This window comes from Camelus bactrianus, chromosome 10, assembly GCF_048773025.1.
Source record: "Camelus bactrianus isolate YW-2024 breed Bactrian camel chromosome 10, ASM4877302v1, whole genome shotgun sequence".
NCBI lineage: Eukaryota > Metazoa > Chordata > Mammalia > Artiodactyla > Camelidae > Camelus > Camelus bactrianus.
This window is the reverse complement of record NC_133548.1, coordinates 64,317,908-64,331,730: the sequence shown is the minus strand read 5'-3', so window position 1 is coordinate 64,331,730 and position 13,823 is coordinate 64,317,908. Positions and strand designations below refer to the sequence as shown.

At 45.6% G+C, this 13,823-nt stretch overlaps 1 protein-coding gene across 1 annotated transcript in view; it reads right to left on the bottom strand.

Moving 5' to 3' along the window:
• The window catches only part of ENDOD1 (endonuclease domain containing 1), a 30,044-nt gene extending 27,541 nt beyond the window's left edge, over window positions 1-2,503 (bottom strand). Inside the window, exon 1 of the mRNA XM_074372902.1 lies at window positions 2,088-2,503. Coding sequence (XP_074229003.1) covers window positions 2,088-2,387 — 300 coding nt within the window. The 5' untranslated portion in view covers window positions 2,388-2,503. The remainder of the gene's footprint in view (window positions 1-2,087) is intronic.
• Window positions 2,504-13,823: the final 11,320 nt, after the last annotated feature.

Here is a 13,823-nt window from a genome sequence, read left to right as displayed (position 1 = left end):
CCCAAGTTTCAGAGTTTACTGAGACTTGAACCTACACAGCATGGCTCTCATCAGAGGTGATGCCACCTCTCCACCCAGCAGCATGCTTCACCTGCAGACCAGAAAGCCTTTGAGTTCCAGAGCTACGCTCTGTACCCAGCACCCCAAGTACCTGGCACACGAGGTTGACTACTAATTGTGGTAGTTTGGGATTTCACTGAAACCTGTTCAGCAGGCCTCAAGTGTATGTTCTGTCTCCCCAAGCCATCCATAAGATCCTCAAGGAGACAGGCCCACAATCACATGCATAATGGGGGATACCCAGAGAGCTCGAGGGGTGCAGTTGGGGGGCAAACTAACTTTAGATGAATCTACGCTTTCAGTGTGTATAATTCACAAAGGCTTTTTCCCACGCCTGATCCCACAGGTCGTGACATCAACAGGATGGGGAGAAGGTAAGGAGGCAGGTGTAGATGGCTTGAGACCTGATCAAGGTCTGCGGGCTAGAAATAATTGAAGGAGATGACAGAAATGACAGCCCACAGCTCTGAATGAAACAGCTGAAAGCCGGGCCCCTGTTCGCAATGTGGGTCTGGGCAGCTGTGGCCATCAGGAATGGGTGAGCTGACAACTTCAGTAGATAAATTCAGAATGCATAGGTCTTCGGACTCTTCTTGAGAATGGTTGTGTGGCTGTGGGGTGAGAGCATGAGCTGTGGGGCCGGGTGGCTTGAGCTCAGGATCACTTCTGCCACTTACTACCTGTGTGACTTTACAAATCTCTCAAGCTCAGTTTCCTCATCTGCGAAATGGGTTTAAGAACATGTAGCTCATGGTGTTCTAGTAACAATTAAAATGAGATCATTTATGTAAAATATTTCTCAGCACCCAGGAAGCATGTAATAAATGGTGAACATTATTCCTATTATTAACTGTAAGGGGTCAACACAGATATTTTATAATAGTACCAGCTCATTCTATGCAATTCTAATGTTTTCATTAGCTTGATTTAAAACTAAGCAGTGAGCAGCACCAGACATACTGTGTACTTTTGTATGAATAAATTAATCATATCATTTGGGGGTGTGTTTTAAAAATATTTGCTAAAAATAGGTATATATTTTACTATCATTATCAACAAAATTTAATGCGGCACTTAAAAAAAAAAAATGGGCGGGCTGAGACCTCAGTCCCTCCCTTAGCTAGGGTGGCCTTGGTAGCTGGGGCATGGGAGCCTGGCTGGATGTTCTAGAGAGCAGAGGTGGGCCAGGATGCGTTAGGGAAGTTCAGCAGGGCCTCTGGCAGTGTTTGGTCTCTCTCACCAGACAGAACAGAAAATCCTAAGAGATGACAGGGTGGCCAAGCCGTCTGAGCATTTAGATACAAAGAGTCAGGAAAAGCTGGTCTGTCCTTCCCATTGGTTGGTGAGGGTCGACGCTTCCGTACTATATGTAACTATCTCATCGCCTTTCTAAAACCCTGTACCTTTACTGTCCTAACTCAGCACAACTTCAGATCAAATTTACTCAATGTCCCATGCAGACCGGAAGGCTTTTCAGGCGCAGGTGGCCTCTGCAGAAGGGAAGCTTTTCCCCAGTAGGAAGGGCAGTGAACTTCTAAGCCCAAAAGACCTGCCTTATCTTCCCCTAAGTCTCTTCGCCCCTCTGAGCCCTAATCTCCTCTTCGGTAAAATGGGCAAGAAAATCCACAATCTCCCACCCACCCACTCCCACAGGACTGTGGTACAGGACTGTGGTACAGGCCTGCGAGCTCCCGGCCCTGGCTTCCCGCAGATCTGACGCGCCTCCTCGGTCTCTGTCTCCCGCTCCTCACCATTCAAGAAATGAATGGGACACTGCAGATGCCCACACTGACGTGCAGGGAGAACCACCTCCCACTGGGGACCTCAGGCCCGGCTCGTGCCTTGGCTTTGACGAGGGCTGGGGCACGCAGTCTCTCCGGGGCGCAGTGGGCCAGATCGCAGACCCGGGTTTCCCAACCTTGGCGCCAGAGGCTGGGGCTGCCCTTCCCCGCCCTGTCGCTCGCGGAGGCTGCAAAGCGCCCTGGAAGGCCAGCCCAGCGGCCGGGCTTGGGAACCGCCTGGCTTACCTGCGGCTCCACCAGCCAGCGCTGCTCGGAGCCCAGGGGCGCGGGGCGCGCGGCGCGGAACGCCGAGTACACGGGGATGCGGTCCCGGGTGCTGTACAGGGTGGCGAAGCGCTCGGCGCCCCCGGAGCGCTGACAGATCTTCACGTGGGCAGCGGCCGCCAGCCCGGCGGGCGGGGTCCCGGCGTAGAAGAACCGGTCGCATTCGCCGAAGCCGGCTTCCTCCTCGCGCACCAGCCGGCCCTCCAGCAGCTCGGCCAGGCCGAGGAGGCCGCCCAGCGCCAGCCAGAGCGCGGGGCCCATGGCGCGTCTGCTGGCCCGGCGGGGAGCGCGAGAGGTAGCCGAGCCGGGCGGCGGCGAAGTCGGAAGCCGGGCGCGGCGCGGCGCGGCGCGGCGGGGCGAGGGCTCCGCGGGCTGGGCTGGGCTGGGCGGCCCGGGTGGCGGGGGCGGGTCCGCGGCCCGAGGCCGCGCCTCCCTCGCGCCCTCCTCCCTGAAGATGGCTGCGCAGGGCCGGGCGCCGGGATGCCGACCCTGTTCCCGGGGCTGCAGCCGGGCTTGTGCCGCCCGCAGGCTCGGGGACGCACGCTCCCAAGCCTGGAAGGTCTGTGCCGTGTCGACTGAATCGGAGGGACCGGGAAGGGACGGTTCCCGGGCTGGGAGCCTGGAAGCCTGAACCAGCGCTCCCCGGGGACCTTCAGGGATGCAAAGGGGCGGCGTGAGATGCCCACAGAACTGTGGCTCTTTAGAGCGGATGCGAAATTCGATGAAAATTAGTCTCTCCGCAACAATGCCGCACACGATTCCCGCACACAAGCACAACTCTGATACAGTTTTAGCAGATCGGAAGTCCAGGGGCCCAAGTTAGGAAATCCTGTTGTAGCAACTGTCTCACCTAGGTACGAGATAGTACCGCTCTTGTGGTTTCTTAGGTGCAAGGCTTAGAATCAAAACCAAAACCGAGAAAGAAACGAGACCAGCCAACATCATTAGTTGATAGTTCGGTTGATTCGTTACTTCTTTCCTGAGTGCCTATGTGCCAACATGGCTTAGGAGACTGGGTACAGAGGTAAACAACAACTGGGTCCCTGTGGTCCTGAGGACGAAGCCTAATGGGAAAGCCTGTCGTTAATCAAAGAAGCAGGCTATTAAATGAATAATGAAACACTGAACGTGGATCTGTGACAACCTGCCCCTGCGGGGATTCAGGGTGTGGTCTGAGGAGTTGTGCCTGAGTTAAGTGTGGTGTGAACTGATACCAAGGGGAGGACGTGAACTAGGCGAAGAGGAAAGCAGCATGTGCCAAGGGGTCTCCCAGCAGAAGGCAACAGGATATGTTGGAGGAATTTAAGGAAAGTGGGTGTGGATAAAGAACAGAGAACTCAGAGGAGATTAGGAGAAATGGGGCTATAGAAGGAGGCAGGGGACATAGCATTCAGGGCGTTATGGGCTGGAGGCCGTCAAATATTCTTTGATAGGATCCACAAGGAGAAATAAGTTTCATGTAATACTTAACGCTTACAATTGACATTGCAATCTGGTATTTCTGTTGTAGTCTGTTTTATTCCACTTTTTAAAAAAAATGCTGGTGATAACCCGTAAATTTGTTTCTATGACACACAAATGGCTCATGTTCTGCAGTTTGGAAAGAAATATTATAAATCATGTTGAGAAATGGCCAATAGGCACATGAAAAAATGCTCAATATTGCTAATTATCAGAGAAGTGCAAATCAAAACTATAATGAGGTATCACCTCACACCAGTCAGAACGGCCATCATTCAGAAGTTCACAAACAATAAATGCTGGAGAGGGTGTGGAGAAAAGGGAACCCTCCTACATTGCTAGTAGGAAGGTAGTTTGGTGCAACCAGTATGGAAAACAGTATGATCATGCCTCAAAAAACTAAAAATAGACTTACCATATGATCCAGCAATCCCACTCCTGGGCATAAATCCAGAGGGAACTCTAATTCGAAAAGATACATGCACCCCAATGTTCATAGCAGCACTATTTGCAATAGGCAAGACATACAAGCAACCTAAATGTCCATAGACAGATGACTGGATAAAGAAGCTGTGATATATTTATACAATGAAATACTACTCAGCCATACAAAAGAACAAAATAATGCCATTTGCAGTAACATGGATGGACCTAGAGATCATCATTCTAAGTGAGGTAAGTCAGAAAGGAGAAAGAAAAATATCACATGATATCACTCATATGTGGAATCTAAAAAAAAAGAAAAAGAGGACACTATGAACTTATCTACAAAACAGAAACAGACTCACAGACATAGTAAACAATCTTATGGTTACCGGGGAAAGAGGATGGGAAGGGATAAATTTGGGAGTTTGAGATTTGCAAATGTTCACTACTATATATAAAAATAGATAAAAAACAAATTTCTTCTGTATAGCACAGGGAACTATATTCAATATCTTGTAATAATTTTTGATAAAAAAGAATATGAAAATGAATATATGTGAATATATATGCATGACTGGGACATTGTGCTGTACACCAGGAACTGACACCTTGTAACTGACTGCACTTCAGTAAACAAACAAACAAATAAATAAATAAATCATGTTGAGAGTTTTGATCTTTCAATGGTGGTGACACAATCACATTTGCTCTCTGGGCAGAAATGGGCCAGAATGGAGTGGCCCAGAATGAATGAAGAAAAACATTTACAGATGAGAGATGGTAGCTTGGACTAGGGTGGTGGTAGAGACAGAGCCAGAGCACGTACTGGAGTGCCTCCACTTATTATTTAGTCCGATTTCCCCAGTGTGCCACATGCAGAACTGGACCAGAGCATTCTGGTGCTTGCCTGAGTTGGCACAGTCAGTGAATCCTGAGCCAGATTTGAACCAGACCTGCCTGGTTCTGAAGCCTGGCCTTTCATCTAAGTCACAGCAAATCTGTAAGGTGAGTCTATAAAATAGGAGATAAATTGCTAGGAAAATACATTTTTGGAGCTTAAGAACAAATTCCTTACAGGCTCCAATATCTGAAAATATTGACTAGGTTTGAGCCCTGAAATGAAAACTAAATTTGTTTTTTAATTAAAAAAAAAAATCTAGTGTGATGTCATAAAAACGGCAGGACCTGGAGTCCCCTGCGATCTGGAGTTGATGACCCTGGTCTTGTGGGCCTTGTTCCTCAGCCAGGTCGTCTCACCCTTGTACACCTGAGTCACATCCTCTCATTAGAGGCTGTCAGGATTATAGGCTACTTTAAACTAAACACCCATCCCCACATCTCATGGTCTCTCTGGCCTTCTGAGATGGCCTACGCTCAGCCAATGGAGTGTGCAGCTCTTCTGTTGCCAAAAGATCAGCTGATGAGCTAAATTGAAACTCAGAGACCGGGTCTTACAGCACAGAAGAAAAGAGACAGTTTTATTACTTTGTCAGGCAAAGGGGACTCACAGCAGGAGAGTGACTTCAAAACTGTGAACTCACCTTGGGGATGGGGTGGGGTGATTAAATAGCCGTAGCTCAAACAATAAAACACTGATAACAATCAGCAGAATCATTTTCTTGTCATAAGACTTCGAGTGGCCTCATGATGCCTCCAGGCGACCAATTCTATAGAGGCTAGTGGTTCCCTTTCTCAGTCTCTTCATCTCGTAAGCATCCAAGATGTGGTCTTCTTGGTAATTCAGGCTCTTTTGTAAGGTTACAGTTCCACGACCTTCTCCCTGAAGAACAACTCAGAAACCAAGTATGATTATTACTTTTTATTACCGGAATAAAGCAGAAATAGTAAAATTAATAGCTTTATTTTAACAACAGGCCTGGAGCTGTGAGTAGCAACTGGTCAGTCAGGTTAGTTGACTGTTTTAAGGGCAAGCGTAAGAATAAGCATTCTGTTAGCCTAAGTGTGGCCATTTTACTAATTCTCCTTCACTCTGAATATGTCTACTTTTTCTCTGCTATGGCTTGCCCTTGAACTCTTTCAAGTGCGAAGCCAAGGACCCGCACTTGATGGGTCGTGTCCCAGGGACTCACTTGGGACCTGGAGCAGGGCCATCCTCTCACGCTCCATTTTTCCTGTATCAATTCCAAGGGAAGACTGCCTCTCACAGCGTCTTTATGAGTGGTACGTGGTCCATCGATAATTCACCGCTCTCTCTCCATCTGATCGCCTCTGGTCCCTTTTCCACTGACTGTCTTCTCACGGGGAGGAGGTTTCAAACCAGATCCTCTTAGATCTCTATGCTCACACCTGTGCCAGTCCAACGTCTGTCAAAAGGCTTCAGCAAAGGCCTGAAGAGGAAAAGTATTGGCTGATATGGAGTAAAATGACATCCTTCTTGCACTACTGCGGTTGGGTTGGTTCTGTTCCAAGGTGTTTGAAAACATGGGCCCAACTAGACACTTCTCCAATCACCCCAGCCCCACCACCTCATCTCTCATATCCAGGTTTTAATCCCTTCATCCTATCCAATCCCTTCGCAGCTGGACTAACTTCCTAGAATAAATCTGATGATCTCATCCTACTCTTACAGCCCATCAATTGCTCTCCATTTGCCTTAGGATGAAGCCCGACTCCCTACCTGACCCCCCACAACCCCCGGGCCTCACATCTGGCCAGTACCACCTGGCCCTGTGCTCTGAGCAGGACCATTCACCTTGCAATTTCTAGAACAGACCATGTTCTCTCTTGTCTCTGAGACTTTGCATCATAAAATACTTCCCTTGGTCTGGAATCCTCATTTGTATTCCCATCCCTTCACTTCTCTCATTTAGCTTTTCCTTTTTTAAGGCACAATCCACTTAAACATTAGTTCCTCAAATCACCTTTCTGACAAGCTTGTCCTCACCACTTGCCCCACTACTGCCCCGCTTTTTAATCGTGCCTGGTAAGCCCAGTATTTCCCCAGTATCTAATGGCTACCTTCACCCTTGGACATAAACAGAGTGCCTGCTATACAGTAAGTATTCAACACAGTGAGTGAGTAAATAAGAAAGAAAAAACCCTTTCCTCCATGAAGTTTCATGTGGATTCTCAGGGCTCTAATTCATTCATTCATTTTCAAAATGTTTTTGAAATATTTACCAAGAGCGCTGGCTAGATGCCGAGTATTCAGTGGGAAACAAAGTTAGATCGGGCCCCTGCTCTCGTGGTGCTCACAGGACTATATGCGTAACCAGAATAGAAAGCAGAAAGGTAAGGGATGCTCTGCCTTCGACAGGGAAGGGCAATGCTGGGAACGTTCGTGCCACCAGTGAGCTCTGTAACAGAGACTTCATGCTGCATCAGCTCCATTCCAGGGCAAGACCTACACAGAACTTTGCACCACAGAATTTGAAGTAGGCAGGGAAGACTGTGAAATGAAAACTACTGCCAGCCATGTCAGTAACAAAGGATGCTGCGGCCATCAAGTCATCGGCCTCTGCCACCACCCCCAACAGTGCACCAGGAGGGAACTCAAGATGGGAAAGAACAAGATACAGGCCCTAGATAGCTAGGTGCATACCAAAGGAACGGTTTCAATGAACCCAGACCTAATCTTGTGTCTTCCCAGATACAGAAAAGTGCTAAATTCCTTACCTTGATATACCTGGTTTTCTTTAATTAACAGTAATCTTTTGATGTTCTGACTACCTGGTCTTTGTGGCAAAAACTCCTCTGTATCCTGGCTCCTCCCCTGCCTCTTTGGCTGTCTCCTAGAGTGATCTGAGAGGCTGACTCCTAGGTTTGAGTCCTCAGAAAGTCTACTGAATAAAACATAACTCTCAGCTTATAGGTTTATTTCAGTCAACAACAGACAGACAAGCAGTTATGATACAGTGTGGGAAGTACTCTTTAAAGGAAGGACTGTGTGTTATGAGGGCAGAGAAGCATTGCCAAAGCTAATCTGGGGAGAAGCAGCTCTGGAAAGACTATGCGACTGGTGGAAAAGTATACTTACTGTTGAAACAGCAGCTCGCAAACTAGAATAATAATTGAAAGTTCAGGTCCCTGAAGCTACTTCTTTGGATGTCCTCTCTGTTGATTCTCTAGCACTTGCATGAAATTGATGAGTAATGAGGAAATTAATCCCGTTTGGACTACGAGGAGAGGCGAGGAGGCTGAGGAGTAGCTCCTAGTTGGGTTAGAATGCTTGATTTATCTTCCTAATCATGACTAAATCTAAGAAAGCATGCCTGGCTCAATCCTCAAGTGAGAAACAGAAGACCTCAGAGTCAAAAATGGTAGTTGACACCCAAGCCAACAGGAGGCTGAGTCATGATCTCCTGCCACTGTGGGCAGAGCTGTCTTCTTTCTAGTAAAGCTAAACTTTGGATGGTGTCTAGCAATATTAGTCAACCCCGGTCCTCATAGAAACAGCCACGTAGCCACACACACACTCTCCCACCATGAGCTGGTACTAAAAGGACATGTGGCCCACAGAACTCTTGGGCACATTTCCAGTGATGCTTTAATGAAGCTTGGAGACTGATCCTATAAGCAACTTCCAAGCTTTCCCACCAACCTTAATTCAGCTCAACCTCTGGACCTCAAAAAGGGTTTATTCATATGACAGCCATGCAGACTTGAATAAATGTTGCATATTTAGACAGGGAATCAAAAGGAGTTTCCCTGGCTTTTATTTCTTGATGATTGTATGTTCCCTTTTAACATGTATTCAGTCGTCAATATGAGAATGCAGAACATTCTGTTTTAAAATTACACGTTCTCGATTTTCTTCATTTTGAATAACCTGTATATTTCTCATCTATATTGTTTTATTTAACTAGGACAGGTTATATATTGTCTTTGTATTATGGAAGTTGTTTTTTTTAACTTCCAGAATAAAAAGGAAAATTAAGTTCTATTAACCTGTTTATAATAGAAAAAAAATTAGAAAAGTAGAATAAAAAATCTTATGCATGATATAATCATAGTGTGTGAACATATGCAAAGAATAATGAAAGACTCAGAAAAGTTCAATAATTGCCTTTGCATGATAGATGAGTAAAATTATTTTATTTTATTTTTGTATATTTAAAATTTTATACAGAGATTATCTTACAAGAGAAAAAAATACCAAAATCCTTTTTTAAAGCAAATAATATTCAATTCAGTTGAACTTTAGAAACCACTGTAGATTTAGTGAAAATACATTTGTGAAAACTCACAGAAATAGTTCATTTTTCACTGGGTGTTCATAGACCACCAAGGCACTGAGTCATTCTTCCTTTTTTAATTTTTTAAAATTTATTTTATTATTTTTTTCAGGGGGAGGGAAGTAAATAATTTTATTTATCTATTTATTTAGAGGAGGTACTGGGGATTGAACCCAGTATTTAGTATCTGTCCTAGTCCATTTGGACAAGCAAGTTCTCTGTGGTCTCTTTATAAGGCACTAAACTGTTTCCTGAGGTCTCCACTCTCATGACCTAATCAACTCTCAAAGGCTCCACCTCCAAATACCATCACTTAAGTTTCAATGCATGAACTTTGGGGGGAACACGAATGTTCAGTCTATGGCAATACTGTTGAAGACAACGGTCTGTTCAGTGGGTGGAGGAGGTTCATTTAAATTGAGTAGATAGTCTCTTTTTCCAAACACTGATGTGGATGGAGGAAACATTTATTCATTCAACAAATATTAAGTGCCTCCCTCCTCACTGCGAGCTGGGCTCAGTGCTAATTGCTGGGGACACAGAGTGAATAAAACATGGTCTCAGCCATCCTGGTACTCATAATTGAAGTTTTCTATTAGGTCATGTTGATTTTTAACACAGAACTCTGAACTTTTATGTCAGAAATCCATTTGCCTAAGTATTCCATTATAATTACTTATAAATTTAAAACAATTGCTGTTTGCTTTTATCACTATAAAAAAATTAAGGAAAACATTCAGTTCTATCTCTGTCTATATGTGTCTGTCTTAGTCTGCATGTAACAACATCTGGCAATTGCAAAAGAACTCCAAAAGTGCAAATAAATGGGAAAAGCAGGGGTTTGGGCATCAGGAAACTGATTTAAATTTGAGCTCTGCCACTTAGAAGCTGCTTGAGCTCTTTGAATCTTAAATCCCTCATCTGCAAAACAAGAATAATAATACCGACCTGATCTCTATGAAATAAGAATTCAATTAACTAAACCATGTGAAGCAGTTAATAACTTATAGCAAAGCTCAATAAACGCTAGTTTGTTTCTTCCATCTAGCTTCTCTATAGGTAGGTGGTCAGTCTTTCATTTAGGGGGAAAAAAAGCAATAGCAAAAATCTGGAATTTGCAAGACAGGTAGTTTTAGGGCTCTAGTTTTATTTTCAGAAAGATTAGACTTGGGTTCTAAACAGGTTAGCTGCAGGATTCAACTTGACAATTCAATTCCAGATCAAGAAAGGACCTTTAGAACACAGAACTTTTCCAGCACAACCCTCCTGAGACAAAAACCACCCTTGATCCATTGGCCCTGAGCAAGTCTCAGGCAGTCCTGCACTAGCACTGGGGCCACTGGGATCACTACGGACAGAAAACGCTCATTAGCAGACATTAGGACGTTAACCTCTGCTAGCAGGTGGGCATGTGTAGGAGGTGACAGAGTCAGACAGATGCCGTCTCCAACTTGCTGTGCAACAGTAACTTCCCTAGGGGTTAAGACAATTAAATAAAAATCTGTAAAAAAAGAAAAACACATTCAGTAGATATTTTAAAACACAACATGGAACTCTAATATGGAAAGATACATTCACCCCAATGTTCATAACAGCATTATTTACAATAGCCAAGACATGGAAACAACCTAAATGTCCACCGACAGGTGACTGGGTAAAGAAGTTGTGGTATATGTATCTATAGATATAGATAGATAGATAGATAGATATACATATATACAGTGGAATACTACTCAGCCATAAAAAAGAATAAAATAATGCAATTTGCAGCAACCTGGATGGACCTGGAGATCACCATTCTAAGTGTAATAAGCCAGAAAGAGAAAGAAAAATACCATATGATATCACTCATATGTGGAATCTTAAAAAAAAAAAAGGCACAAATGAACTTATTTACAAAGCAGAAACAGACTCACAGACATAGAAAGCAAACTTATGGTTACCAGGGGGCAAAGGGGGTGAGAAGGGATAAATTGGGAGTTGGGGACTTGCAGATACTACTATATATAAAATAGACAACAAGTTTCTACTGTAGAGCACAGGAAACTATAGTCAATATCTTGTAGTAACCTATAATGAAAAAGAATAGGAAAATGAATATATGTATATATATATGTATGAGTGAAACATTATGCTGCCCACCAGAAATTGACACACGTTGTAAACTGACTACGCTTCAGTAAAAATAAATACATACATACATACACACACACACACATGCCCCACAATACAAATTATCTTGCAATAAGAAAATAAGGGCGATGCAAAGAAAGGATGGAGTCCCAGTGGTCCATGCTAAGACCCAGGAGGTGCATAGTAGGTAACCACCCTCCTCTGGTCTGTCTTAAAAGATTTTCTTGAAAAAAACAGAAAGAAGCACAAAGAATCAGGAATTCAGCCACATTCGCTGAACTCTCCACCATCTGCCTAGACCTGCTATCTGGTTCCCCTGGCTCCTGACTGTGGCCACCAGTGAGGACTGGATGACTTGTCATTTTTACCACATTACTGTAGGTCTCCAGATGAAGCTGCCTCCTCCTGATGCATTACGCCCCAGGCCCACTCCCCCCAAGAGCTCTGTCCACCTTCCCAAGGGCCTCGGGGTGGTGGGCTCAGTTCCCGGGTCTCTTACTGGCCTGTCCCCCGACCTTGCTCAACACAGTGAGAGCCCCCTGCCCCTTGCAGCCAGCTCTGCTATGAACGTCACCGAGCATTTGAGGCCTTTGTCTTTGCTGGATTAATCTGCTTTACACGTCCCCAGGGCCCCACAATGAGGGCATCTGTTGCAAATCTAATATTAGCAACAAACACAAGTCACATCATCTGGTATAAAGGGAATATTGAGGGAGAAACATTCAGTCACCAGCAGAGGCATGGCAGCATTAAACAAGGAGCGCTGTCAAATGCTGGGACCTTCTGGTGTCCTGGGAGGGCAGAGGGGGAGGGAGGGAAAAGCTTGGGGAGGGTAGATCCCCCTTTCTCTCCTTCTGTGCTGCTATCCTAGGGAAACAGAGTACACTCTACACAACTCCTACAGGATCTGGCCCCAGGCCAGGCAGAGAGGACACACAGGGTCTTAGATGGGGAGCATCAGACACAGCCATGGCCTAGGCCTTCGGAAGGGGTGCAGAGGTGCGACCAAACTAACAAGTCACTGAGTGAAAATCCTTTGACCACATGACTTAGAGGACCCCAGGGGTCTCCTCTTTTCTCCTCACTCCAAAAGGACAGTGAGATCATCTAGGTTAGTCACCATGGCTGGTAGAATCTCCACAACCAAACGGGCTGTTCAGAACGGGGGCATCTCTGAGCTTGGGAAATGTTTTATTTCACCCTCAGGACTTTTAAGTTTCTTTTAATTGGCTGCCAACATTTCCTTTTTATTTTCCCATAAAATTCCAAGTTTTTAGCTGCTCTGGAAAATTCAGAAATGCTGACACCCGCAGAACCCTCATTCCCACAAAATAACAATAATAGACTTGCCCCCAGGAGAGTCTTCAGCCTTACGATGGGGCACGAGCTGTCGTCCTGCCAGCAAGGCTCACTCAGATAACTGGCCTGAGCCTGGTGGGAATGGAAACTTTCCACCAGGGGTCAAAGATCTCAGAGGAAGTGTCAGGAGACCTTTGGATAGGTTTTCCCCAACAGGGCAGCCTCTGGGTGCTGTGAGCAGTGGCCAGGGGTGGATGAAGGAAGGAGGGGTATCCCCATTTCAAGGAAATACAAACTCCCCCTGCACAAAACGCAAGCCCCGCGCACACAGGCTTGAGAGGGTCACTGCCAGCCAACACGGCCGGGACGCTGTGACCCGCAACAAAGAGAAACAGAAACGTTGGCCAGGAAGCCTGCGCTGAGCCTTGTCACGTGTCCACAGCTGGAATGAAGACTGAGGAATGGCGGGGGCGGGGGGGAAGAATGTGTCCTCTCCATGTCCCTCCGTCCTTCCACTGGGCCTGACCAGAAAGAAAACAAACCCGAACTCTCACTGGCACTTGCTGAAGGAACGATACTCCCATCCACCCCTGCAGCCTAACTCCCCCGGGACCAGTGCGGGGTGGGTGGGCGTCGACCGTGACCATGACCGCACATCAGTTTTCACATTTGTACTGCAGCCAGTGGAAACAGAGTTTCAGGGCAGTGGCCGGGGGCGGGGGGTTGTGGAGGCGGTTGGGGGGAACCTGGGCATCAGTCTGTTTCAAATGTGATTCCAGTGGGTTGAGGACCAGCGTGCTAGGGCGGTGCTTCTCTATCTTGAGCTTGCCTCTTAAAGTTGTAGATTCTTTTTTTAATTGAAGTATAATTGATTTACAACATTGTGTTAAATACTGGTGCACAGCATAGTGATTCAGTTATACATATATATATATATTCCTTTTCATATTCTTTTTCATTATAGGCTATTACAAGATACTGAATATGGCTTTCTTGCTGTATACAGTAGGCCTCTGTTCTTTATCTGTTTTATATATAGCAGTTTGTATGTGCTAAACCCAAATTCTTAATTACCTGTCCCCCATCCCCTCTCCCCTTTGGTAACCATAGGTTTGTTTTCTGTCTGTGAGTCTGTCTCTGTTTTGTAAATAAGTTCATTTGTGTCATTTTTTTAGATTCCATA